The 27,978-nt window shown below is 34.9% G+C and overlaps 1 protein-coding gene across 2 annotated transcripts; it reads right to left on the bottom strand.

Annotated features, from left to right (window-relative positions):
* On the bottom strand, positions 1–27,978 carry Wee1 (Wee1 kinase). 2 transcript variants are annotated; one of them, XM_069828793.1, is made up of 9 exons: positions 27,309–27,978; positions 21,393–21,519; positions 18,513–18,640; positions 14,221–14,445; positions 13,968–14,128; positions 10,695–10,820; positions 8,810–8,937; positions 7,503–7,784; positions 1–4,367 (listed from the first exon to the last, which is right to left on the bottom strand). In XM_069828793.1, the coding sequence occupies exons 1-9, from the start codon at positions 27,824–27,826 to the stop codon at positions 4,338–4,340; spliced, it is 1,725 nt and encodes a 574-aa protein (XP_069684894.1). In that variant the 5' UTR covers positions 27,827–27,978; the 3' UTR covers positions 1–4,337. The 2 variants fall into 2 exon arrangements, with proteins under 2 accessions (XP_069684894.1, XP_069684893.1); XM_069828792.1 differs by having other exon boundaries at positions 1–7,784; positions 27,309–27,975.

The following is a 27,978-nucleotide window of genomic DNA, read 5'->3' as shown; positions in this document are numbered from 1 at the left end:
TATTACTTAGTCCTTTATTGTAAACCATATGATACAGAAATCGTGGTCATATTAAACAATTACTAGCCACATTAAGCATTCCTGAGATTCAAATTAATATATATATTATATGAAAGTAAAAAAAATACTATTTATTCTAATACAACAAATCTTACAAATAATTATGTATCTATGCAACTTGAAAATTGTAAATTTCAAGTAATTTCCACTGATTTCAGTCTAACACTTTCTATAAATCTCATATATATCAGTCTAATTTGAATCCACATTTTAATATGCAATATGTGAAATATTTTACTGTTTCTGAACAGTATTCTTTTCATTTGTAAGGCAACTCTTGAACTATATTAATTATTATACCACAGCTTCAGACAGAGCAAGATTAGGTTGTTCAACAACTGCTTAATAATTATTTTAGAACTGAAACTTACTGAAGAAGTGTAAATAACACCACATGTAACTGACAATAAAAATTTGAAAAGTTATAGTTCACATTTAAAAACCAGTAGCCAGTCTATACACTGTAGTTTTATCTTATTAAAGTAAACCGAATGTGATACTTAAAATATTGGCATGCAGACTATTCAAATGGTTGAATTGTATAAACCGAAGTCATGTTATGGACATAAAACAGGTTTAGAATCAAAGCTTACTTCTAGAATCAACAACCATATAGTTTTTCTTTAAACAATGAGAACTGTTGGTCTTTATCGTATAAAAGTATGAGATTCAGAAGCTTCACGCACTCATATACAAAACTAATATGATGAAGGAAAATGCTCATTACATGCTGCTGTTATATGTGATAGAAACAATAATTTCAGAAAAATTTAAATGTTTCATTATGATTTATCACAAGTACATTTGTTTAATTAGAGACCAACTCGATTAGTATTTGTCCCAACAAATTAAAATGCTTCCAAAGATTTTTCTTTTAATATTTCATCTTATAGAAATCACAAAACATTTACACATTATTCTTAACTCTAATTACTAGGGAGGATCAGAAAGTAACACACAATTTCTTTACATTATACTATTTTGGTTAGGACATTCAAAGTTGACAGTTAGTTTGAATCTTGCGCTACAGACAGCAGTGACTTGATTACGTGTCACCCTGGCAGAACGAGCAGTAACTACTGAGTGAATATTGAACTTGTGCTAGCATCGTCTACTTGTGAAGAGCAGCAAGGTGTAGTCTGTTTTTTCTGAGCAAAACAAAAAAGTGCGAATGAAATCCACAGGGAAATGTTGGAGGTGTATGGTGCTGATTGTCTGGTCCATAGCAACATCTTCAGGTTCTTCGAAGAGGACTGAGAAAATGTTACCAATAAAGCACGTTCCAGCCAACCAGTGACTGCTGCAACACCACCCAATGTCAGAGGCAATGAGGTGGCAGTCACCTACCCTACAGCCCAGATCTCACACTGAGTTTCACCTCATCGGACCAATGAATTCCTAGCAGGTCAACGCTTAAGTTCAGATGAAGAAATGAAATCAGTTGTGCGCAGGTGGTTATGAACGAGTTGTACTGAATCTGGTGTCATGACGGGAGAAATGTGTTGAGAGACTTTGTTCCTATGTCTAAAAATAGGTAAAAACCTGTAGCTTCCTTGTGCATTATTTCGTTTTGCTTACCTATTAAATGTGGTCACAAAAAATTGTTGTGCGTTACTTTTCGATCCTCCCTCGTATATCAAATGCAATATACATATGTACCAACTCTTGTATTTGTCTCTGTTTTCATATGACCCACAAATTTTTTTTCTATATTACAAGGGTAAATTTATTTTCTAACTTACCTAAACTATCTGCTCCTTCAGAATTTCACAATCCTGTATCAAATTAAATTATAGTATTAAATTCGCATCCAATAACATATCTACAAAATTTCATAAAATATGACTATAATTTCTTTAATGTTATCTGTTCATACTGAAAGTTAATCAAAACTCACGAAAGATTTAAAAGTCCTCTTTGTTAAGAAGTTTATATAAAAATAACAATACAATTCTTTTTTATTTTGTTAGGTTTATTTATACACATTTTAACATCTAGGTCATATCGTGTGTAATAATATAATTTTGTTCATAAAAGAATGGGTCCCAGGTTCAAACAACACACACAAAGATAAATGTCCGATTGGAAACTTACATATCATGATTCACCACCAATACCATAACACACACAATAAAAAAGAAACTCAACTATAGTCCATGGCCTATTGGTATACCCAAAGATCCTGCATAAATGATATGACCATAGATGTTAAAGCGTGTATAAATATTCTCTTAAAAAAAAAAAAAAAGGGAGTTTTCACAGGACTTTGTTTCAATTGTTGCACTATTGTTACAACAAAAAATTAAATAAACGCCAACTCAAACCATTCTTGAGTGAGTTAATAGGTTTGTTCCAGCATGATTCAGAATCTATTCTGAACTGCCTGCTCATGCATATTATCTCAATGTTGTTCCAACAAGACTTGAACTCCCAATTTACAATTACAACATACTTTGGAACTCATTCATAACGAGTGAAATTGGTTCTCAATTAAGGGCAGGAACTGCACACACATATGCAGATAGCTTAATCTGAGGATGAGGTTAAATGCTTCGAGATTGTGCAGGTTAAAATTAAAAAATAGTCGATCATGAGTGATTTGGAAGATGAGTGACTTATTTTATGACGAAACATGTTCGGAAGATGAATATAATTTTAATATGAGAAAAAACTCTGAAAGCCATGAAAGAACAGTTCAAGAAAGGTTTCAACAACATAAAATCCTGAACTAGTTCCAAGATAGTACTCAACTGGCACAGGTGTCATAAGATTTTCGGTATTAGTTCGGAATGCGTTCTAAATTGCTTGCTGGAACAAACCCAGTATGTGTTATTTTGCAAATTCATATGAGAAAATAATGGTTTTACCTCTATAAATACGAATTGGCCTTATTCATTGTTACTGTGAATATTGTTCCAATGCCCTGAGAAGATTCAGAACTCTAAATTGATTGTGGTATAGATCCTGCAATTTATTGTTGAAGCTTGTAAAAAATGAAGAGATCTGTTCCGTGGCAGATAAAAATGTTGTGGTAGATCAAAGTGACAGAAAATATGTGATGATTTTACAAGTCCAAGAAATTAGACAAGATTAAGGATATTAAACATGCAGTGTGAATCAAGCTGCGAGGTGAAAACAGATGACATATTAAAAATAGTGGTATTTTCTAAAAAAATGGATTTATACCTGAATAAACTCCTCTTTTATGAACAGAATGTATTATTTTGTTACAAAATTACTTCTTAACAACGTTAGAGATTTTAATTTTTTTTTTTTTTTTTTTTTTACTTTGGAATAATCCAATGTTTTTAGAATGGCCATATTGTCGACTTCAATGCAATTTTCAAAGGCTTTCATATCAGACTTCATTCTCTTTATATCCTCTTTTGTAATGTTAAAAGAGGAAAAAGAAAACTATGAAAAGTTATATTTTTATACAATACTGTTCAAATAAAAAAGTACATAAAAGACAGTCAAATTCTTATGTAATTATATTTATGCTAAAAGTATTGTCAACTTGCATATAGTATTTAATTTCATTGTAAAGAAGAATTCCACTATTTGAACTCAAGACATTTTCATAATTTAGTTGGGAAAAAAACAAATGTTAAGAGTTTCTATAATCACAGAAAAACAAGATGCCACGTTTGCTTCCTAAACTCTGGACTCCGCCTTTTCTTGAATAATAGTAGCAATCCATATAAGATATAATTATTTCTTGATTTAGAAAGGGAGGGGGGGGGGATCAGACTCTGGCCATTATGCAACAATGACCAGAGTAACTCCTCTACAATAGAAAATATACGTAAATATTTTCCGGCACATAAATCAAAATGTTTGAATGTGTCCTCATATCTTATCCAATGGTCAGATTTTATGAAACTTAGTAGGATGATCATGTTATTGGAAGCATCATTTCTACCATATTTTGAACCTAAAGGTGATTAATCTATCCCCAGTGGTTACGAAGTGAAATGAACTTACTTTTAAGAAACAGACAGAAAGAGTCAAAGGTGTTATAGTTTGATGGAAAGGTAGTACAAAAATATATTTTAAAAAATCACATTTTTAAACTTTATTTGTAATGTCCACAAATTTCAATTTCACAAATATTAACCCACGAAAGAAACAGGTTGGGACAATTGTAACATTCCTGCTGGTTTCTTGCTGAGAAGCCTGAAATTACTGGACCACAGCGATCCAATTCCATACAGTGAATAGTGCGGTCTACAAAACTGATCCACTGTATGAAATCACATCCAAATTGCAGTCATCACCTAGTCCTTAACATGTTTCCGACGGTATACCTAAACATACACAATTACAGATATATTACAAAGCAAATACAACTGTGCATCACATACATAAATTAAGTAGAACATACTATACCTTCCTTACATATACAATACACTTAGAAATATTTCAACACTTTGCTTTTATGTTTCATACTTCACACATCTCCTGTTAGTGTAGTTCATTTTATAGAGAAATTTATTCTACGTTACAATAGAACATGCCAATGTTTATTTCCAGTACAGTATGAAAAATGACAAACTTCTATTTTAGTCATTTTTAAGATACTACTTCAGTTGATGTGTCCTCGAGGTCCTGGAGAACACAGAATAACTAATTTCTTTCTTTTTTTTTCAAAATAGGTTTTGTCCACTTTTCAAACTGATCCTTTCGGTTTGGCAAATCAACAGAGCATAAATCAAAATATCACCCGCCAGTTAATAGCTTCGATCAAATATAACTCCTATTTCAAAACTACTGAATGAAGATCTGTTAAAATTTCAGGACTGAAGATGTGTTAAAATTTAAGGACTGACATTCAAATGGTTTAAGATATTTAAAACATAACATGGAAGATTATTGTTGACCCACTTTCATGCATTTTGTGTCTATGTACATACATATTATGAAGGATATCAAATTACATTTTTAATATTACAAATTTCCGTCTTTTCAGTGTGTATTGCACAGTATTATAAATTACTTAAGTCAATTACAAGTATATAAATTACTCAAGAAAGCAAACTACTGCAGGAGATATTAGTCGTAAGAAACATATTCACATTAACAAAACATTGTACACGTCTGAAAGAAATTTATGTTGCATCAATTACATTTTTTATACAAAATCAGTCAAAAACTTTAAGACACTTAGACAAAGCATTATAGCATAATAACATTTCAAAATCGTCAATTGTTTTTTTTTTACGCTGTCATCTGGTTTCAAATGTAAGGCAATCCTTATGGAGAACATATCCTAAAGTAATATCACTACAAATAATGACAGATATATACACTACTTGTTAATACTGTCCTGTACAATAGACACCATGAGGATTCAATTAGACCCGCATTTTGTGGTTGGAAACAGGGTACAGATCAGTTCAAAACAATCAGTATCATGAGCAAATATATCACAGGGCTATGCAAATACATCTCATGCCAATAATTTCCCGAATGCAAAATCACATTCCTGTTAAAAATTTTTAAAGCAAAAAGTACTGTGTGTATTAAATTACAAATTGAATAGAGATTCTAGAATTATGGAATGTATGTATTACATTTACAGGCATTAAGGTGGTTTACTCCTAACTATAGTCATGAAGAGTGAGGACAAGGAGGAAAAATATTAGTCACATGCCAAATTTCAAGCAAATTAAATGAATGGATAATTCTGAGATGCATAAAAGGTACTTTATACATCCCTGAGTGAAATTTCTATCATTAGTGAGTAAAAAGAAGGCAATGAACTGAAAGGAAACAAGTTACAGTATTCCTTTTTTGATTCGTATTAAATTTACGTTCATTATTATTTGGTTTAAAGTATCTTTACTGTGCATTTGCAGTTCACACAAAATACAAGGTTGATACTACATATACTCATGTAATTATCTGCTTAATTGTCTGAAGACAACCCAAGAAGGATCTACAGTGCATGAGGTGTGTCACTAATCTGTATTGAACCTTTAATGTATACATCTCAAATTCTTAATAGACTGAATATATGACCTTAAAATTACTGCCAGTAAACACGTTGCTAAGATATGCACCTTTGATCATTATTTCCTATATATATTTAATTCCTATAACCCAGTCACCAATATATCTCCCTACCGTGAATTTCTATAAAGAATGGTACTAACTAGATGATAAAGAAATCAAAGGCCTTCTCATTGGAACTTGGGGCATGGTACCAAAACTGACGGCCCAGATTTTAAAAGATTTTGGCCTTGATTCTTACAAGATATAAGCCTAAAGGCTATTATAGATTCTATAGCAATAAATTTTTAGATATTATTTGTATAGCCAGATATAATGTTTTATTGTTTTGTAATTGTTAATTTATTCTTGCTCAGCATTTAAGTTGTGTCAAGGTATTCATTTTATTCATTCCCTTGTGTTCATTATTCTTTGTCTTTATGGCAACTTATCCTTGTAGAAGAAGAATAATAAAATTAAAATAATGTTAGAGCCCAATTGCAAACTTGTGGCACCAACATGTGCGAACTTCTTTCTGAGGCTTTGGAGCGAGGGGTTTGTATGTGTGCGGGCGACTGTTTACTCATAGAGCATACTGTTCAAACACACCCCCCAGCAAGACTCTTGGGTGAGTCCATGTAAGTGGATGCCAATTTGTCTGTCGCGCAGGTGCCACGAGTTTGCGATCGGGCTCTACTTGGACTCTTTTTGGTGCATATCATAACCTTAAGAGTGTTCTAAAAGAAAACTGAAGCAAAATTTTGAATATATATTTTGCACTATTAATTTCGAGAGAGAGAGAATGTGAGAAAAAAGTGTTATAATTACATAAGTAAATACGGTATTGTAAAACACATTTTTAAATGCATATGTTTGACTATAGCACTGAAGAATGGTCATGATGACATTACTTAAATAGATTCGAATTTGTATCACTGTTTGCATGCAATGTTGCTAATATGATACAAAAAAAATGTCATGAAGTAATTGATACCCATCAAGCCAGTATCTGTAAGGATTATTAGTCAATTCTTTTCCATAGTCATACCTTGCATTATTACTGTACATATTAAGTATGCACTGCAAATACTCTAAATTGGAAACAGTACAAAATGTATCAATGAAATCAACTCTGAATGAAGTTTAATGTACTTTCAGTAATAATACTATACGTCTTACAATACATTTATTGAAATGGAAGTTAAACCAGTCATGCCCTAAACCAAGTATAAAATTTAAAATATATTTAACGACTAAAGCATTATTTTCACTATATTTTTAAGTCAAACACAGTCAATCTAATACAGCTGATATGATGGTACTGTCAAAGTTTGTGTCCATACGAAGATAGCTGCAGAATCTAGGAACATGCATCAGACTTGAGGAAAATTCTGGTTCTGGCAACATGGCACACGAATTTAGAAGTTGGTAGCACTGTGACTACGATTTACCTTTTTACCAATCAGTCTGGATGAACGAGTGCAAACTGACCGCTTGCTTTCACTACAGTCTGAAGAGCTGCCACTGAACTGCTGTATAACATTGGTTGGCAGAGACTTGAAGCATTTCTCAGCGTTCTCAAGTTGTTTTGCTAGAAGTTCGTTCTTTAACTTCTCAGCATTCAGTTCCCTGCGCAACTGTGCCTTTGATTTATTGCCAAATGGACAGAGCACACGATGCTGAATGAGGCTCACGGCTGAAGGACGCATTTCAGGATTGGGGTGCACCATTTGCTGAAACAGCAGAAGAAATTTCAATATAGTACTTTGCTGCTATGCACGTTTTGACTGATATTTCATATCCGTTCAATTTTGATTACAATTTGTAAACTGTTAAGTTCAGTGTTCGAATAATTACCATCTTGCCATTAAATTCCAAGTTTGTAGGTTCAAATACGGTTAAATTGCAAGGAAACTTGAATTTTATTATGAGCCTATCCATTCACATCTAGGGCACCAGTGTACTAGAGTCATGGTATAGTCAGTAAATTTGGGAAAGAGGTGTCTGGCATGGGAACTTGCAGATACCCTACCGTGCGACTTTCACATTAAATTTTCAAGCACAATCTTTTAGCACATAAACCATAGTTACCCTCATGTTAATGATAATGATTCTGGGGAAATTATAGATGTTTGCACTTAAGAAATGAAATCCAACACTGCCAGACTAGCAGAGGCAAGGAAAGTCTGAGTAACCATATCTAGAGGTATTAACAACCATCCAGTAATCTGTAAATTATATCTTACTGCAGTCTAATTGTAATATATGGTATCATATTACTCTTATCAAACTATTATAATAAGCTAGTCTTAACAGAAAATAGATACATTTCCTTCCATAATGACGTGGACATTCAAAGCTTGTATACTATTCAGGACCAGCCTCATGGTCAGAGCTTCTGGCTATAGTTCATGAGGTCCCGGGTTCGATTCCCGGTTAGAGCACAGGAATTTTTCCTTAAAGAGGATTATTCCTGTGTTCGTCCATGGTCTGGAATTTAGGTTAAGTTTAGATTTAAGACCTCTCCTGGCACTACATTATCATAATCATCCTATTACATCATCGGGGTAATGTAACTCCGCCTTCCAGGCGCCCCAACCTCAGAAGTGGGTTACAACTAAGCCACAGCCAGGAGAGAAGACCAGAAATGTCGAAAAGACAACCTGTTGGCATTGGATAAAAAAAAAAACTATTCTTTCAGGCTCTTTATTGTCTTAATACCACTGTCTTAAACATTATGACGCCAAGCATCTCTCACCTTCATCAGCTCATTGAAGTCTCGACTGTAGAGTGGCAGCTCCTTCAACTTCCCTTCTCGGATACTGTGCCACTCTTCACCATTCTTTGGCAAGGGTCCTCCTCCACCCGCCTCATAAATTGTCAGTCCTGCACAGAATAAATCAAGTTCTTAAACATTTTTTTTCAGATCCATGTGTAGCTTCATTATGTACAAAATGAAATACCTTGAAAATTAGTCAACTGTTGGCTTCCAGATCTAATCCTAAGAGATTTGTGGTGGACAAAATGGCTGTAATGTTGGTTTTCATTCTGGTTCTCATTATCAACACAAGAATTCTTTACAGCTATAACAGCAAACTTTACAGTATTCAAGATTACTTCAACTGCCGCGATGGCTCAGTGCTAATGTGTTTAGCTTATAAGCTAGGGGGTAGATTCAAATCCAGATTTTTCCACCCTGAATTTATAACTTGTGTTCAGCAAGTCTGTGGTTCAGACAACACAGGAGATTCCTCCAGGTATTCTGGTTCCTCTGTGACATCCCGAAAATTTTCCATCATCATCCGTTACAAGTGTAGTGTAGATTCACCACCTAGGGTGCATTCTAGACAGTCTCTGATAGACTAAGTAGTCTACACTTTTCGACACTAGTGACATCTATGGAATAACAGCAAAGTTAAGGACCAGCCCCAGGCCATAAGCTTGAAACGGTGGAACCAAAAACGTGTACTAATATGGCTGTCAAATTACCCATAGTTCATCTCTTTTTCCGGTATGTTAATCAGCTGTTTTGTTCATATTATTACGATTACAAATTGTTTCGTGTTGTGAATATTTCAAAAGTGTAGTCAAGTTCAGCAGGTGTTATTTTTTATAAATAAGCTAATATTCTGATTGGCTCAACTGTAAAATATGTCTGTTCATAGTCCCGCTATGCCTTAACATATGAAGGAATGCCAACATCCTTCTTGATAAGAGAAAGAACGTGGAAATGAAGTGTTCAGTCCATGTCACAACCATAACACTTTTAATAAATATACAGTGAAATATACATTGATATAATAATCTGCTAGTAGTTCTGTTACCTCCACATCCACTCTAATCCATTTATGTATGACCAAAACCGATAGTAGCAATTTAATATTTGGCAATTGGCGGTATTTCGCGGTGGATTATGGGGTGTAAAAGGTGTAGTTTGATGTCATATCTGTTGCATCGACTTCAAGCATATTTGCCTTGGAGTACTCCCTCCTTTCTTTTTATCGTCTCAGTTAAGGACTCTGTCAATGGAGGAGGGGAGAAGAACTTCAGACCACCAAATGTTTTAAAATTTAGACTTGTCACCAAACACGACTATGTTGTGAAATATTTAAATAGTCTGGGAGTTTCAACATCATTGAATTGCATGTTCTGTAATGAACAAGAAGAAAATGATGAAAACATATCTGCAGTAGTAATATTGTAAATAAATAATGGTTTATAAGAAATCAATAAATACTAACTACGAAGGCTGTACCAAATTCACATATAATGTGATCATCTTTTCCTAGTCATGATGTTATTGGAATTCTCTTCTTCAGGACTATATAAAATGGTCTGAAGATCCTTTCCTATTACTTTGGTCCACTGTGCATTCCAATAAACGTTAAGTTAACCGGCCTTGTTTCCCTTTAAATTCTCAGGAGGCAAAGAACAGGTTTCAAGTTATTTGCAACAGATTCCATCTAATTACCAATAAAGACACTGAGATAGCCTATGTGAGGAAATTTCTTCTTTCTTCTCACATAACCACTGCTTGGGATCATCACTAATGCCTGGAGATTTGGTCAAGGTTATAATTTTTCCAGGCTTTTCTATTAAAGTAATACATTTACCAGAATTTTAACAAATCCTCAGGAACTTACCTAACGCAAAAATGTCTGCTTTTGTGAGATTAGTGAAGTCTTCTTGCAGGATTTCGCATGGTAAATACCTACAGTCACCTTCTTCCACTTGTGGATTGCTTACTGAAGTCACATGTCCCAAGTCACCTGGGGGAGAAAAAATGTATTTAATGTTGCTATTATTGCTGCTTAAAGACTCCTACTGTTATGGAAATGGGCAAAGGACTAGTGAAATATCTTAACTATGAAGTGTGACAACAGAAGAGAGATTTTACATACATACATATATATATATATATATATATATATATATATATATATATATATATATATATATATGAAGAAATAACAACTATTTATTCATGAACCATATATGAAATTTAGACATCGTAAGTAGAAGAATTAAGAATTTAACCTTTTAGAAAATATCAAAATTACAAAGTGAACAAAGAACAACACAATTTCAAAACAATATGTATAGTGCTGCCAGCAAGTACCAGTCATCACCATGGGTGGTTGTCAGAAATTTTATACTCCCTAGATATACACTTAAGCTGAACCTATACTATGATTATACTTCAAACTAATAATAAGAAAAATTAAAATCTTCAAGAGACAAAGACAAAAGCAAATCCCAGGCTTTACTTGTTTATTCTAAACCAAGTAACTGGAGTATGAAGTTCTACAGAAATGCGAGAAGTGAGGGATTATCAATGTAACAAACAAAAACCTGCAACTGGATAGACAGGTTGCATACTTTCCTCGATCTTATACAAGATGTCAGTGACATTCTTTTAGTAGCCCAAACATGCACAACGTGAAAGAATTGACGAGCTTTGAAACAAAACCTGTTAAGTCTATCTCAAATCATGATTAAGTTTTAAACAGATTCATATACTCTTAGAAGATACTTACATCAAGCTAAAAATTCTGTTTGCCGCTAACTCAATTACAGTAAAACTTGGTTATAGTGACCTCATTTTGTGCGACACTTCGCCTATAATGTCATATATTCTGTGGTCCCAACTAATTCCCCACAAGACATATGCTTTTCTACTTTGCTTAAGTCATATACGAGTATAAGTGTGTCCACCTCATATAACGTCAAAGCCAATTTAACTTTTGGATACTAACGTATGCCAAGGATATGCAGACCATAACATTTTAATGCTGATGAAACTGGCATTTTGTTTAAACTGACACCTGACAAAACCTTTGAAGGTGAGAAATGTGTTGGTGGCAAATTATTCAAATATCAAATCACAGTTCTTGTTTGTGCAAATGCAAATGGAATGGAGGAAAGAAAATTGCTTGTGATTGAAAATTCAAAGTATCCCAGATATTTTTTATACATATGAAGAAGAATCTGCCAGTACGCTATAAGGCAAACAAGAAGTCCTGGATGACTTCCGATTTGTTTGAAACTGAACTAAGGCGTTGGGACAGGGAGCTCCCAACTCAAACACAGAAAATCCAGTTGCTTGTGGACTCTGTGCTTGAAGACCTCGAGAACATTAAGCTCTTGTTCTCCCTGCAGACACTACAAGCATACTGTAGCCCATGGATCAAGGAGTTATAAGGAGTTTCAAAAGCCACTATTGCAAACTCATATTATTGAGACTGATAGAATGCATCGAGAAGAAGGATCATACTGTGGCATTGGTGGAAGTAATATGAGGTACTGAAAAATCATAGAGACAAGCAACAGTCAAAACCATTCAGAACTGTTTCCACCACTCCGGAATTCTTTCAACTCAGCGAAGTTGCAGCTGGTGATGCAGATGATGAAGGTGAAGATGTCTGACTTTATGTGAATGGCTGCGAAAAGTGAATGGTGATGTTTTGGGTCAGTATTGATTAGGAGTATGCAACAACAGACGACAACGTTGTTACAACTGAGGCCCATATTGTGAAAAAAGTGAAAAATGCCGAAGAAGAGGAAGACGAGGAGGAGGAAGAAGAAGACGAAACATCTGAAGTGTCGATCCCTACTGTAAATGAAGCTCTAGACGTCATTAGAGTTGTGAATTGATACCATGAAGCAAGAGGAGAGAGCAGCAAAATTATGATTAAGATTATGAACGTAGAACGTAATTTAGAAAGTGTGTATTGGGCAAGGGGCTGAGTGTAGAAAAAATTACATTGTTTTACTTCCAACTGACATTGTCTGGGGAGTCCATACAGCATATTACTGCATGCAATTTTTAATGTAAGTCTATAATTCCGTTAAACTATATAGTAAAGTACTTTCGAATATTCTCTGTAATCTAAAAAAGTAAACGACAGTAAATATGTAAGAACATTTTTGTGCATCTACTCCAGCGGACAATTTTATAGATTCTCCCATAGCCTATGTTGTCTTTAAGCATAATACTATATCCTCGGTTATTACGTCACTCGTTTATAATGACACAATTTTTCAGGTCCCTTGAATGTCGTTATAACCAAGTTCTACTGTATTTCCCTTCAAGTGGAGTTCATAGCTCGATAAAGGAACCAAAGATCTGAATCCATTTCAAACTCAGTTATGACTGGAAGTGGACTTAACAGATTTCGTTTCGAAGTTCCCCAATTATTATTATTAGTTATTATTATGCATTTTCTATTTTACATCGCTTCCTATAGAGTTAGTTCATGGATATATTCACTCTATGCAACATTTTTACTGTAAATAAACTGCTAACAATGTTGACTGCAAGATAGCTGCTTACTGCATCTTGTCTGATCTTCCAACAGGGAGTTGTTTTGTGGAGAAACTGGCAATGTGTTCACCTCCATGAACACCATCATCTGCATCACAGATTACGATTTCTAGCCTGTTTTGCTTCTACTGTTACAACTAGTACATTTTCTTTCATATTTCTCGGACATTTATTTCTTCTTCTATTTCTCAACTTTTTATGGAGAGATTTCCAACTAGAGGACTGGGTTTGATTTGTTCCTTTTACCAATTATTTAACAATGCTGTACTAACTGTGCAGCTTCCTAGTGTCAATTGAATAGGAGATAATAAAATGGTATTTTGACGAGATGAAGCTGAGATTTCGCCACGGGATTACCTGACATTCGTATTATAGTTGGGAAACACATCGAAAAAATTCATCAGGATTCGAACTCACAGCTGAGCACAACCTCAAAGAATGAGTCCCACCTACTAAGCATTAGACCATACCAGTAACACTGATATGATTATGATCATGGTGATTGTTGTTGCAAAAGATATAGGCCTGCACTGTTAAAAATTTCAAGAGCAGATTTAATTTTTTTTCACATATCTTGTACAAATATACACACCAATTTTGTAAGTTATCTCCTCTTCGTTGGAGATCGGGTCATCTTCTTCAAAACCATCATCTGCTGAGTCATAGTTCAAGATTTGCAGTCTTTTCTCTCGAGAAATGAATATGTTGCCAGGTTTAATGTCCATGTGCACCAACTGCATGGAATGTATATACCTAAAAATAAGAGACAATGAATATTTATTTTAACACATCTGAAGTTAATAAAAATGAACAAGATCAAATTATGTAATCCTTCTGATACGTGCCTTAGGCCCTCAGCCACGTGAAGTAGTAGTCTCTTCAACTCTGGTTCTGTGAAAGGTCTTTTATCTGATTGTCTTTGCTCGATGGCATCTGCAAGGCTTCCACCATTGCAAAACTCATTCTGGATGATCATGTGATTATCTTCTGCCCATGCTGAATAGTAACGCACTACATGCTGATGTCTTCCCAACACGGCATGTGCATACACTTCATTCAGAGCTGTTGTCCTGGGGAAAAAATAATTTCATAATAACTTTCTTACAATTTCCATATACCTAGTCGGAAAGTGCTGTACTCCAATAGTATATGGAATCGGCAAAGAATATGAATCAAACATGCTATCAATATATCTAATAAATTAGTTTTATCTAAAAAAAAAAACATACTCAAAGCTTTTAAATAAATTTCCATAATAACACTCTGAATGAAATGTTAGTTAAATCCTTAGGTTTCAGTGCACGATGTAGCCATAATAGTGGTTCATTATATGCTCTGTTAACTGAATGATATTTCATCATTTTGAAAAACCATTTCTGTCATAACTATTCTTGCTGAAGGTGTAGGTTCAGACCCTGGTGCACGCAAATGTAGAATAGATTTTCTCTCTGTCATATTTCTATCATATGTACACTCCTTTCTCATATGCCTGCTACAGATAAATTGTTACAAGAAACATCTTTAGTAATAGCATGCAGCTAATCTCTAACTTAGCTTAGGGTTCTACAGTAACCTATAATGCTAGCACATTAGAGCTTTGATTCGACTATTATTTCTCCTAATAGTTGTTTGCTATTCATGTAATTAAATTCGATTGTTGTCAAATTCTTACTATCATGTACTTGTACATTTCTCCTGAAAAGTACTTGCATACACAAGCACATGCAAATTGCTCCCAACATTTTCAAGTGCTATAGCAATTTGCGGTTTTGTTGAAAACCCAGCATTATCCAATCTTTCCTATTTCCTGCCTTCCTCTTTCTCTCCACATATGATCCATATATATCTTAATGTCGTCTGTCAACTGATATCTTCTTCTGCCCCGAACTCTTCTCTTGTTCACCATTCCTTCCAGTGCATCCTTCAGTAGCCAGTTTCTTCTCAGCCAGTGAACCAACCAATTCCTTTTTCTCTTTCTGATCAGTTTCAGCATCATTCTTTCTTTTCTTCACCCACTCTTTCCAAAACAACTTCATTTCTTATGCTGTCTGTCCACTTCACATGCTCCATTCTTCTCCATATCCACATTTCAAATGTTTCTAGTCTTTTTGCTTCACTTCGTCGTAATGTCCATGTTTCTGCCCCCCCCCGCCCTACAATGCCACACTCCACACAAAGCACTTCACTAGTCTCTTCCTTGTTCTTTTCCCAAAGGTCCGAAGAAGATGCTCCTTTTTCTATTGCCATTGGTATCCTCCTTTTGACTTCATAGCAGCAGCTCATGTTGCTGCTTACAGTACACCCCAATTATTTGAAGCTGTCCTCTTGTTCTACTGCCTTGTTTCGAATTCGTATGTTCACCTCCTTCATTTTCCTTCTGATAAATATGGTATTTGTCGTCTTTGCATTTATCTTCATCCCATACTGCTCACAGCTGTCATTTAGCTCCAGTAGCATATATCCCTTAGTATTGTCTCCTCTTCTGCTAACAATGCCATATCATCAGCAAATCTTATGCACTTTATTATTCTTCTTCCTACTATCACACCTCCCATGTTCTGAAAGCAGTTTTCCAACTAGATGTTGAGCAGGGTAGGTAATAAAAGGCATTCTTGTCGCATTCATTTCCTTATTTCACTTCCTTCTGACATTTCTTCTCCTATCCTGACTTTGATTTGTTTCATTTAAAGATTACTGAACAGCTCCTCTCTTTCCAATCCACATCTATTTTCTTCAGGATCTCCATCAGTTCGTTCCAATCCACTCTGTCAAATGTCTTTTCTAGGTCCACAAATACTATATATACACTTCTTTATTCTTCTGTAGTATCTTTAGCCAATTGTTCGTAATAGTTAAATTGCATCCCTCGTACTTTTTCCCTTCATGAAGCCAAACTGCTCTTCTTCCAACTGTTCTTATAATATAAATGATGATTAAGTATTCGCAGGAGAATCTTCGCCGAGTGTAATACCAGGCTGACAGTCCTGAAGTCATTACATTTCTTGGCATTATTTTTCTTCGGTATTAGCACATGAAAAGGAGATAAATTTTGTTTTTGCATTTGTACAGTTCCTTGCTCATGACTACTCGCACATTGTTAACGTGCTTGAAAATTTGCAGGCATGAGTTAATGGACTAGTATTATGCTATAATGTAATTATGAGATTATTCTGTGACATACTTCGTGTGTTCTTACTTTTCTCATTAGATGATGAAAGAGTAATGGAACGGAGAAAAATTCTCTCCGGCGCCGGGATTTGAACCCGGGTTTTCAGCTCTACGTGCTGACGCTTTATCCACTAAGCCACACCGGATTCCACCCCGGCATCGGAAGAATCGTCTCAGTTTTAAGTTCCAACTCTTGGGTTCCCTCTAGTGGCCGCCCTCTGCACTATGTCATAGATATCTATGAATCTAGGACCGAAGTCCACACATGTGCTGAGGTGCACTCGTAATGAGTGACTAGTTGGCCGGGATCCGACGGAATAAGCGCCATCTTAAATCACGAAGTGATTTACGCATATCATATATATTATTTTAATGTACCGAAGTACATATGATATTTCCATGCAGATATTCTGCGTCATCATACGATGAAAGAGTAATGGAACGGACTTCGGTCTTAGATTCATAGATATCTATGACGTAGTGCAGAGGGTGGCCACTAGAGGGAACCCAAGAGTTGGAACTTAAAACTGAGACGATTCTCCCGACGCCGGGGTGGAATCCGGTGTGGCTTAGTGGATAAAGCGTCAGCACGTAGAGCTGAAAACCCGGGTTCAAATCCCAGCACCGGAGAGAATTTTTCTCCGTTCCATTACTCTTTCATCGTATGATGACGCAGAATATCTGCATGGAAATATCATATGTACTTCGGTACATTAAAATAATATATTTTCTCATTAGGATAATATGGAGTAAAAACATGACATTAATCGTTAAATATACAATAATTTTATTATTATTATATGGTGCTGTCAGTGTTCAAATTTACTGAGCACGAGGAAATCATAATTAATATGTGGGTATGGGACAAGCTATACCAGCCATTTTCAACCAGTGTGCAACGAGAAAATGTAAATAGCAAAGGTTGTTGAAGCAAAAAATTAGGAAAATAAAAATGAAAAGAGTTCCCACACCAGTTTGTTGTGTACCCATAAGCCAATCTCCTCTGTGTGTCACCAGCCAGCATTAGGGAATGCTATGAAATGATGACAGAATGATGTACATGCTTAATAAGAGGAAATGGGAAAACCCCAAGAAAAATCTCAACTGCGATCTTTTCCGCCACAAGTGTCATGTCACTATAGATCATCATTAAAAAATATATTCTATATGATTTTACCAAAAAATCCCCCCACTTAGAAACTACTGGTTCAGCTGGTTCAGATTTGTACTGTGGGATTTTAAATTACTACTTTATAGTCACGTCGCTGTTATTTCCGGCGTGGCTCCTCTCTGCTTATTCCTTAGGAAGTGAAGGCTCTATAAAGTCTAGGTAGATATTATCATTCGCCATTTTTGTTCTTTCGTTGCCCAGCTACCAGAAGAGGAATCTATTTGCCGCAGTGTTAAACATTATCATGTCGTAGCTCCTATGATAATAAATCGACTCTCATAGGAGCTACAACATGATAATGTTTAACAGCGCAGCAAATAGTGTCGTGTGCTTTCTTTTAATGCCAACGAAAGAACCAAAATTGCGGGCGATTATATTCATTATTTACCGAGCCGTAGGTAGTGCATAACGTCATCAGTAGCGAATGACAAGACTCACACATTTAAATGTAGCCGACCTGCAATGTGATTGGCTGCCGAAAATAAGAGCGACGCGACTATAGTGTGCAACATGTTGAAAAATGCTGGGCTATACAAATCTCGCGCACATTTACGTATTTCATAAAGTCATTCTTAAATTCAGCAGTCAATGCTAACTAATCAGAACAATATGTGACATCACAAGCATTCAAAAGTCTGATAAATTAGCATAGACTCAAAAACTGGGCCCTAATACTGAAGATTTGCTTGTGTTAAAATAATGGCACATTAAGTGTAGTTTTAGAATAATAGCTATTGAATAATTGATAATAATAATAATAATAATAATAATAATAATAATAATAATAATAAAACTCACTCGTTGACGCTGCCAGCAACAGGTTTAATACTTTTTTTTACTGCATAAGTACAACCATCCAACCTATTGATGCATTCATACACACTGCCAAATTCTCCAGTCCCAATCAGACGAACTTCAAGGAATTCCTAGAAGTATTTAGAATTCAAAGTTTTATTTTCTACTCACAATTCATTTGACACATAGCAAACCTACCGTGTCACCAACAGTTTGACTGCATCAGAATAAAGTACATAAAAAAAAAGATTCAGTCAGCCTTCTGACTGAGGCATCAGAGTTCAATTTCCTAAAGATCTTAAGCTATCAAAAGCTGACAGATCTGTTATCATTATCTGACATATCGCATCATCACATAATTTACAGGTTAGATATTATACTCCACACTGAACAGAGAAAGATTAATTTACTTCTTATATATGATGTGAAGCTTATTATACATAACAGACAAGTTGGGTCATACTGGTCTGAATTCAGATTAATATGAGATTTTGAAATTATAGACTTTATCACACATAACATTAATATCATAAAATGGTTGGCTAATTTTCAACAGGTATATATGAGTAAATTATTGACTAATTTATTGTCTTTGGCTTAATAAAATACATTTTGTTTTATTTTGTGTACCTTAGTATAGGACATATAGGAATATCAGTACGATTCATTACACAAACTAGACTAGAGGTCTTTACAATTGTCGTAACATATCAATAAGATAAAGGCTACAAAAATAAATAAACATAAGTAGTATTGCAATAACAACTGACCCCCACTACGATCAGATATGAATCATTTGCTGACAAGAACGCTCAACTTCTGGTAAAAAAAACCGTTATCAAAGACTGGGGCCACCTGCCACTGGAATTGCCTATAATAGCCCAATTTTAATTGGTTATTTAACAATGCTGCATGAATTACAAGGTTATTTAGTGTTGGTGGAATTGGTGATAGCATGATGGTATTATTTCGCGAGATGAGTTCATAAAACAAAAAAACTGTTCCTAGTCTTATAGTTTTATATTCTAGTCTGAGTTAAGAGTGATAGACTAATATTTTTTCCAGTTAATGTAGGTCTACTGAATCCATCCACACATATTCCATCCCATTAGCTCGAACAGGACCATGCTGCTTACCATACAAAGTAATGTTCACAGTAGAGATGGTTTAGTTATTGGTATGCTAGCCACTAGATCCGAGGTTTACACATTCAAACACAGTCAAGAGCAATGGACTTTAAAGGCCTCAGCATGACTTCCTTCCAGAGAACTTCAGGAATAATTTTCAGTAATTTCTCGCCCACATTGAACTTTGACACTCTGTATTTGAAACCGTCATTAAATAAAACAACACTACTACTAAGTGGTGTAGTGATATTTTTTACAGGGGGGGGGGGGGGGGTTTGAAGGCTTGCAATGCAGCCTGAGATGAAGCTTATAATGTTACCACTCCTGCTCTGTGAATGATGTTTGTTCCGAATGTTTCTGCTCTTGTACAAATACAACATGCTGCACCGTGAACTTAACCTGGGCTGTGATAATATATGTGAATAAATGATTGTGAAATGAGTCTGAGGTCCAACGCTGAAAGGCACCTAGAAATTCTGCTTCAATTGGTTGAGGGAAAACCTTGGAAAAAACCCAACCAGGATTTGAACCCAGGCCTGCTCGTTTCACGGTCAGACAAGTTATCCATTGCTCCACAGAGGTGGACTGGTCTAGCAGTTATCATTCTAGCCATTAAATCCAATGACCATGGGTTCCAACGTGGCCAAAGTGATATATTGGGAAAATAGTTGGTTCTGCCACTTGAATCTACACCCAATTCTTCGGTTTCCTAATGCGACAGTTGTCATCAGGAGCCACAATGTCGACATTCTCGTCAGGGTTGTGAAAAATTTGGGGTTTTTTTAAAGCCCAACCCGGATGGGTTTCATTTTGTTTCTTTTTTCATTTTTTGAGAGCTTTTAATTTATCCACTTCTATTTCAGATTGATTTTCTTTAGCAGTGTATACATACGTGTGTGTGTGTGTGTGTGTGTGTGTGTGTGCGCGCGCGCGCGTGCACTCTGTTACATTGTTTTTCTGCACTTACAAGTAAAAAATATATTGTTTTGTCCTACACTGAACAACAATGTTAACCCTGTTTAATTTACGCCTACTTCAGTAACTGAAGCGTCGGCTGGAACAACGTTGTAAGTTACATCTGGTAAAATTTACAGGAGCTGCAAAAATGTGTACACGTACAACGTTGTTCTTACAGGGTAGCAAACTTTTGAATGGACAAATTTCACGTACTGCATTGATGGACAGTTGCAAGCCAAAGAGTATAGCAAGGTAACATGACATACAACATTATTACATGGAAACACACCGAATGAAAATGTTGTAACTTACGTTGTTCCAGCCAACACTTCAATTAATTATTACTGGTTAATCACACTTTTCCGGTAGTTTTGGTTGACAAGTGGAAGATGAGTTATTGAAATAATTTTCGTTTTAGTTGGTCAGCCTGTAACGTTAAGATTTCACATTACAAAATGGGTTTTTATGGGGGCTTTATTAGGTTTTTTAGCAAATTTTATTGGGTCAGGTTAAATTTCAACAATATTGATTCTTGAACATAATAGTTCCACTTGTCAGAAATGACATATTCCTTGAGAAGTGTCAGTCCCCTTTCATTTGCTGTTGTGTCGCAGTTGCTATTGACTCGAAATAAGCCTATGCTCCTGAACTGAAATAATATAATCTTCCTGGATGAAAAAACATTTGCTTGAATATACATAAATAGCAAACCTTAATGGTAATTTTTTAACTCCTTCATAACTCTACAACAGTCGGTTTCTGTTACACATGTTACTGTCATTACCAACTCATTTCCTACCTTACGATACCGAGGTATATTAGATTCTCGTAAAGCCAATCTTTTTGTTGGTTGTTCCACTTCAGGATCTGAGTCGTCAGAATCATTCAGCTCAAAGTTTGGAACATCAGTCATATCACAGGGTGACCTGAAAATTATAGAATATCTCCATAAAATAGTGAGACAATACTATCAAATTAGTCATAAAACATTTAATGGTAAGCCACCGTATGGACTTGGTAGGTGGACTATATCTATGATACAGGCTCATCGTAACATCTTAAAAATAGGGTCATTGCATGTCAAAACAGCAAAATTAGCGTAAATGGTGTGGTACACTTCTTTCAGATGTATCTGAAATTTTGTGACAAAGGAATTATGAGTGTTTAAAAAATAAATGTAAAATATTTTGCTTCAAATGACAATAGTTTTGTAACAGAGGTAGGCTGAAACTTGTAAGAAGTTTATTTATGCCTGCAATTTAATCACAATGTATTGCTAAAATAATATATAGGCTCTACCTCTAGAACTGAAATAGGTAATTACAAAAAAAAAATAACTGCATTTGTGTCTCAAATACAGATCTATCACCTGAACACAAAACAATGATTACTGATTTCAATTTATGCTGTAGAAAAATAAAATGAAACAAGTTCTTGCTTTCAAAATGTACTCTAACATTAATGGCCAGTTTTTCCAAGTAATGTTTAATTTGGCTTAACAAATGTTAAATTAACAGCTGGTTTATTTTTAATGTTTTGTTAAGATGTTTTCCATTTTTCCAACACAATTTTGTTTAAAATAACCAACACTTAACTTTAACTGTCGTTAATACTATTCTAACTACTCAACAGCAGTTGGTAATGATTTTGCATATGTAAGACAACTTCTTATTGGCTGATATTATTATTTAAATTCTGTACTGTAGAGTAAGTCATGAAACATGTATAAAATCGTAACCTGTTACAGTAGCCATGATTCATACAGTACAGAGAGTTGATAAATGAAAGTTGCATTGACTACTATTGAATAATAATTATTATTATAAGTATGGTTATATTTTATAATGCTAAATATGAATTTCTGTTTAGAAATATCTCAGTATTATGACCACTAGGTGACAATAATTACACGAATGTGTGTGTAGTCAACTGTACACAAAACCCCGAGGAGAATTCCGTATCATATAAAATTCTCTAATTCAGGTCCATGTATAAATTATATGTAATTTCGTCCTAAAGAAGCAATTGCTGCTGAAACATTTTATTATTTACTCACTGCGTATTTTGAAGCACTATTGACATCGGCTATAGTTGAAGAGCCAGTAACATAGAATCTAGAGTTAATAGTAGCTGGTGAATTGGAACAAGTGGCCTATTTCTGTTTGTAGGATATTCAAATCTGACTTCAATTTCTTGCCACGTTGAGATCGCACATTTCCTCAATATTAAATGGATAATACCTAAGCATCGTAATAAGCGTCAGTATGATAATCAGTTGACTTCTAAAGATTATCTTCCGTATATTAATATTCCAAAATATCTTTTAAATTATATATTACCAGTCTTATGGCAGGTTTCACAAAGCTTCATTAAGGTTTTAATGATTCATTAATGTATTTACTGGTTCATTAAATCATTTTTATATCTCACCAAGCATCTTTAGCCTAACGAACCAGTAAAACTATCATTAAATTTAGTGATAGAAATTTCCATCTTTAAATTTTTAATTATTCATTAGTTGCAATATAAAATGGCGGAACGTTTCGACGCAGAATTGTTATATCTGGAACTGCCCGAAAATTAAGAGTCAAATGGAGAGATGTTAACCATTTAAAAACCGATCATTTTGAAAATTTGAATGACACAAAAATTCACAAAAGATACCACGTCACGAAGATCGTGGTACCAGTACTCAAAATTTTAGAAGAAACTGATCATAGGTTAGAATATCATAAAAACGGCTGAGACAAAGCTGAAACTAGTCAACTAGGTAACATACAACTGAGTTTTATTGTAAGACATGAAAGTGATTAGCCTATTATAACTACATACCGGTACCTAAGAAATATTAGTAAATTAATACATAATGTGCATTTGAAACATAACAAAACTTAATTGGTATATTAACTTTCATTTATTAGAATTATATTATAGCTAGCGATAAGATATGTTTGCACTGGCTTTAAAACAGAAGCGAAAGAGCTGGATTCTTGGAATTTATAATCGTTTTCTTTCCGATGGAAATTTAATTTTCCAGCAGGATAATCACACCGCCATAAACGTTCAAAGACGGTTCACGGAAAAGCATGAAAAAGAGGATTGACAAATATCGAGACATCCCACCTCAAAATCCAGATCAGTTCTGGGATCAAGTTCTGGCTACCTGGGAAGATTTCGCTAAGGATCAGAACTATTTCCGCGATCTGGTGGACTCAATGCCCCGAAAATGCCAGGCAGTGATAGACGCCGATGGCATGTGGACAATGTATTAGATCCACATGTGTATTTCTTTTATTTTTCTTTAATTTGTTTGTTTATCTTAGTTTTATTTCGGGAAGAAAATTGATCTCCCAAGAGTTTTTTAAATTCTCCTAGTGGAGCCAGAGTTGCGAAATAATTCGTTCCACTACAGAAAATTAAAAAAATGAAGAAAGGTAACATGTATAAAAATTAGTTACGTTAATAAAAAAAATTGTTCCCGCCGAGAATCGAACACGGGCCCCTGGAATGGCATACCAACTCGCTACTGACTGCTCCACCGGAGAGTCATGACGTGGTTAGCGCGACGAGGCACATATAGCTGCTGGGCTTGAAGTCTACGGAGACAGGGCACATATTATAAACGTATTCGTGTAAATATTTTAATGTTCAGTACTAGTTAATGTTTCATTTAAACTGATTTACTGAAGCTTGGTGAAACCGGCCCTTACTCTAAACATTCCTCAAAGAGAAACATAACATGTTATTTTCACAACTTTTGTCTGAACAGCTGTGGTGTTATCCGCCATGTTTAACTGTTTGTTAAATGAGTTAATGGCCTGAAATCCTACATTTAAAGTTAACAAATGGTTAAGAACCTGTTAAGCCAAACTGCTGTTGAACAAATGGAAAAACTGTATTTAACTAACTGTTGAAGGTTTAACAGTCGTTAAGTGTTCTAACAATACTTGGACAAACCGGCCATAAGTGTCATTACCTCAAAATCTGTGCTTCAGTGGCTGACCATGATAATATCTTTGAAAAATACTGCAGTGCAAGAGGTCAAATGACTTTATTGTCAAATGCCTGGCATTAAAAAACAACAACATTGTCATCACAGAAGTTAGAGCAGAGAAAATTAACGCAAATTAAATAAATTATTCAAAACAGTAAACAATACTTTAAAACTACCGGTAATAAATTTTACTACAGTTCAAACCAACTAAATTATCAATAATTGATATGCTTGACATCTATTCACTAACCACCCAATCAACTTTTGTATGGAAACGTGTTAGTCAGTATTGTGTTTTCGCAGAGACTATATTGACGTCCAGTTATTGTTTTGGGATATTCTATAACTGCAATCAAGTCCTCTGTTTTGATCCAATAGGTAGGCATAATCTTCTTTCTGAGGCCAGTGAAAGAAGTTCGAAGTTCCAAGAGGCTGCATAAACATTATAAGGCATTCACTGTGATTTTCTTTTTTTGCATGAAAACTCCAATCCACTATTTTCCTTCATAATCTCAAACAACATAACTGTATAAGGCAATCTCTTCATATGAAATACTGTCAAAATGTCCTGATGATTTGAAGACACCATTTCAAAGGATGCCTTAGATCCAGAAACTCTCAATGATTTTGTACATCCCTATTGGAATGAAACTGTGATTTTCTCTTGTGTGTGTAATTTCCAAGGAATTGCTGTCACAAACGTTCTTTGACCTCTTCTTCAGTTTCTGATACTTCTGCCTGAGTAACAAAGTATAATAGCCTATGCCTCGAATATCTTCAGAAAAATTAAATAGATCTTTTACTATAAGAATTTATTTACCATGTGGCCTATGAATGCTTTGGCTGCAAGCTGCATTGTTGTGCCATCTACATCATCACATGGACTTATGCCATGACTTGTGGCAAAGAAATTTCATTCTGCTTCAATCTGAAAGTTACTTTTATGAATCACATTGCCAAAATGTTTTCTGTTTTAGTATAGTGATACAGCTCCAGCATTGAAGAAAATTAATTTTATTGTTATAAATTGTTTTAATGTAATTTATGAAAGTTTTCTGAAAGGCATAAGATGTGCTTGTGATATGTGACATGCAGTCGTTCACAATGCACAAAGCAAGACTGTTTGTTTGAGATGGAGTTTCAGGTTGGTACATTTGTATACACTACAACCAGATGGAGTGTAACCTGATCGTTGGCCAATGATAGCTTAGACTGCATCTCAAACAATAAATGAGTAATTCTCTGCAACATCTACTGTTCCTTTAAACTCTCTTTGCATTGAGTTAGAAACTGAGTCTCATATCGTGCAATGAAATTGTGTGTTGTACGGAAATCCATTTGTTAATAACATTATCAATAAACTCTTCCAAAGGTGAAATAGCAGTCACTAGTGTTGAGCGATCAGCCATTATCCACTATTAATGACAAATTTCAGCTTTTCTAATAGTGCCTCATGAACTGCTTCAGGACTGGGTCAGCTGTTACATTGTGGCAAAAGCATGGTTCACAGATGACTGAACAAACATGTGCTTAAAAAGGATATTACTGGCATTAAATTCCTTAGGTAGATTTGTACTCTGAATCATGAGATTCATATTTTGGTGAATAATGCATACACAAACAGAATGAGTTCTCTTGGCTCCTGCCAGAATGCAACAATTTGGGCACAATTCTGCAAATTTTGAAAATCCAATGTTCACTGTTTTATATTTCTCACAAAATTCAACATTATACCTTTGTTTCTTACGGAAGGAGCCATTATACTCAAAAAGTGCTCTCAGAGGTGTGTTCATGTATATGTATATACATATTACATTTTAGAATTTGAAAAAAAAAAAAAAAAGCAGAAAATATATATTTAGGCCTATATTAAGAAATATACGTAACAAACGCCTCCTCTAATTACAATAAAGTTACTACTTTGCCAACAATTTTTGTCTCTTTAAACTAAAATAAAGTGTGATGTAAATTTATTAAGTTATTGATTAATAGTACCACGTTTTCAAAATGCAACGCATTTTACTGTGATAGCTATTACTTCAATCCTATGTGTTTACTATTCGCAGTCAAAATTTCAACAACATAATACCATTAGATGCAAAGGCTAACTACATTAATTTCACTGAATATGTAGCAAACACATTTCTCAACACACCAATACTCTAAAACTACTACAGCTCCAAGGAAAATATTTAGCATATTTACTTATACTATATAAGTAAGCTACACCTACATAGGCCTACAGCCCGACTTTCAATGAAGTATAAAATTTAGGTGGGTAATTATCAAAGGACCGCCGGCCTTTTACAAAGTATGTGATAAGGCTAGTTGAGGGGATATCTAAGTGACGTGAGGCCGAGGAATCAAGATCACTGAAATCTTTGGCACATATTCCTCGGTCTCACATCACTTAGATATCCCCTCAACTAACCCACTAACATCGTAAAAGACCAGCGGTCCTTTGCTAATTACTCTTAGATGCCACAGCCAATTTGTTATGTTGGTATGGATTGATCCAATACGATTAGGCCTAAAACGTTCATGCAAATCTTATTTGTAGGCCTGCCTAACCACAAGTAGCCTAACTTATTCAGAAAACGATCATATAATATAAATCTAAACACTCCAAAAGTAAGCCTAGGAAATCTGAATTTAAATCCTGGTCAATGAAGTTTCTAGACAAAGCACTGGTATTCTTCAATAAAAATAAATGTAACTTACCCAACGAGACTTCGTTTTGATCTTGAACGTTTCTTAGACAACAACAACATACCATTTGGAGTAAATGGATTTACGTTTGCTGATGGTTTCTCCACTTTCAGATATGCACTCGGCACTCCTTTATCTTTTTCAATCCTGCTGAACAATCTGGAACGTGGCATCGATGCTGCAGGAGTATGAATAAGTGAGCATGTTTCTAACAAAGTTTTCGGTGTTGCAGGAGAGTCAAATAGCCTAAGTGCTCTCACTCTTTTGTAAGGGGGTGAAAGTGAATTTTGCCTCACTGAACCACAGTCCCCATTCCTTATATTTTCGTTTACGTGCTCCGGAGATGATCCGTCTGAAATCGCTGTAATATTGAGTTTTGGGATAGGACTGCTGGATCTAAAATCTTCACGAGATATGTCAAAGCCGTGCTCCATACTCGCATCACAACCAGAACTCATTGTGTTTACACTAATGTCGAATTCACTTTCGTAGGCACCCGAATCACCATCAGATTTCTGCGATATTTCCATTATTACATTTATAAACACTACCTCACTTCTTGTATCTGCATTCAAACTTCATAACTCACCACGCTACCCATCACAACACTATTACGAAAACTAGATAGAGGAGAAAACCAAGATGGCCAAAATTGAATAATAAAGAAAAGGCGCGTTTATAT

The sequence above is a fragment of the Periplaneta americana genome, chromosome 6 (assembly GCF_040183065.1).
Source record: "Periplaneta americana isolate PAMFEO1 chromosome 6, P.americana_PAMFEO1_priV1, whole genome shotgun sequence".
Taxonomy (NCBI): Eukaryota; Metazoa; Arthropoda; class Insecta; order Blattodea; family Blattidae; genus Periplaneta; species Periplaneta americana.
This window is presented reverse-complemented; position numbering and strand designations above follow the sequence as displayed.

Coding starts and splice junctions, on each gene's coding strand:
- Wee1 (XM_069828792.1), bottom strand. CDS start 27,826: ATGGAAATATCGCAGAAATCTGATGGTGATTCGGGTGCCTACGAAAGT. Junction 18,641..21,392: donor ATATACCTCGGTATCGTAAG/GTAGGAAATGAG, acceptor AAATACTTCTAG/GAATTCCTTGAAGTTCGTCT. Junction 14,446..18,512: donor GTTGCTGGCAGCGTCAACGA/GTGAGTTTTATT, acceptor TTTTTTCCCCAG/GACAACAGCTCTGAATGAAG.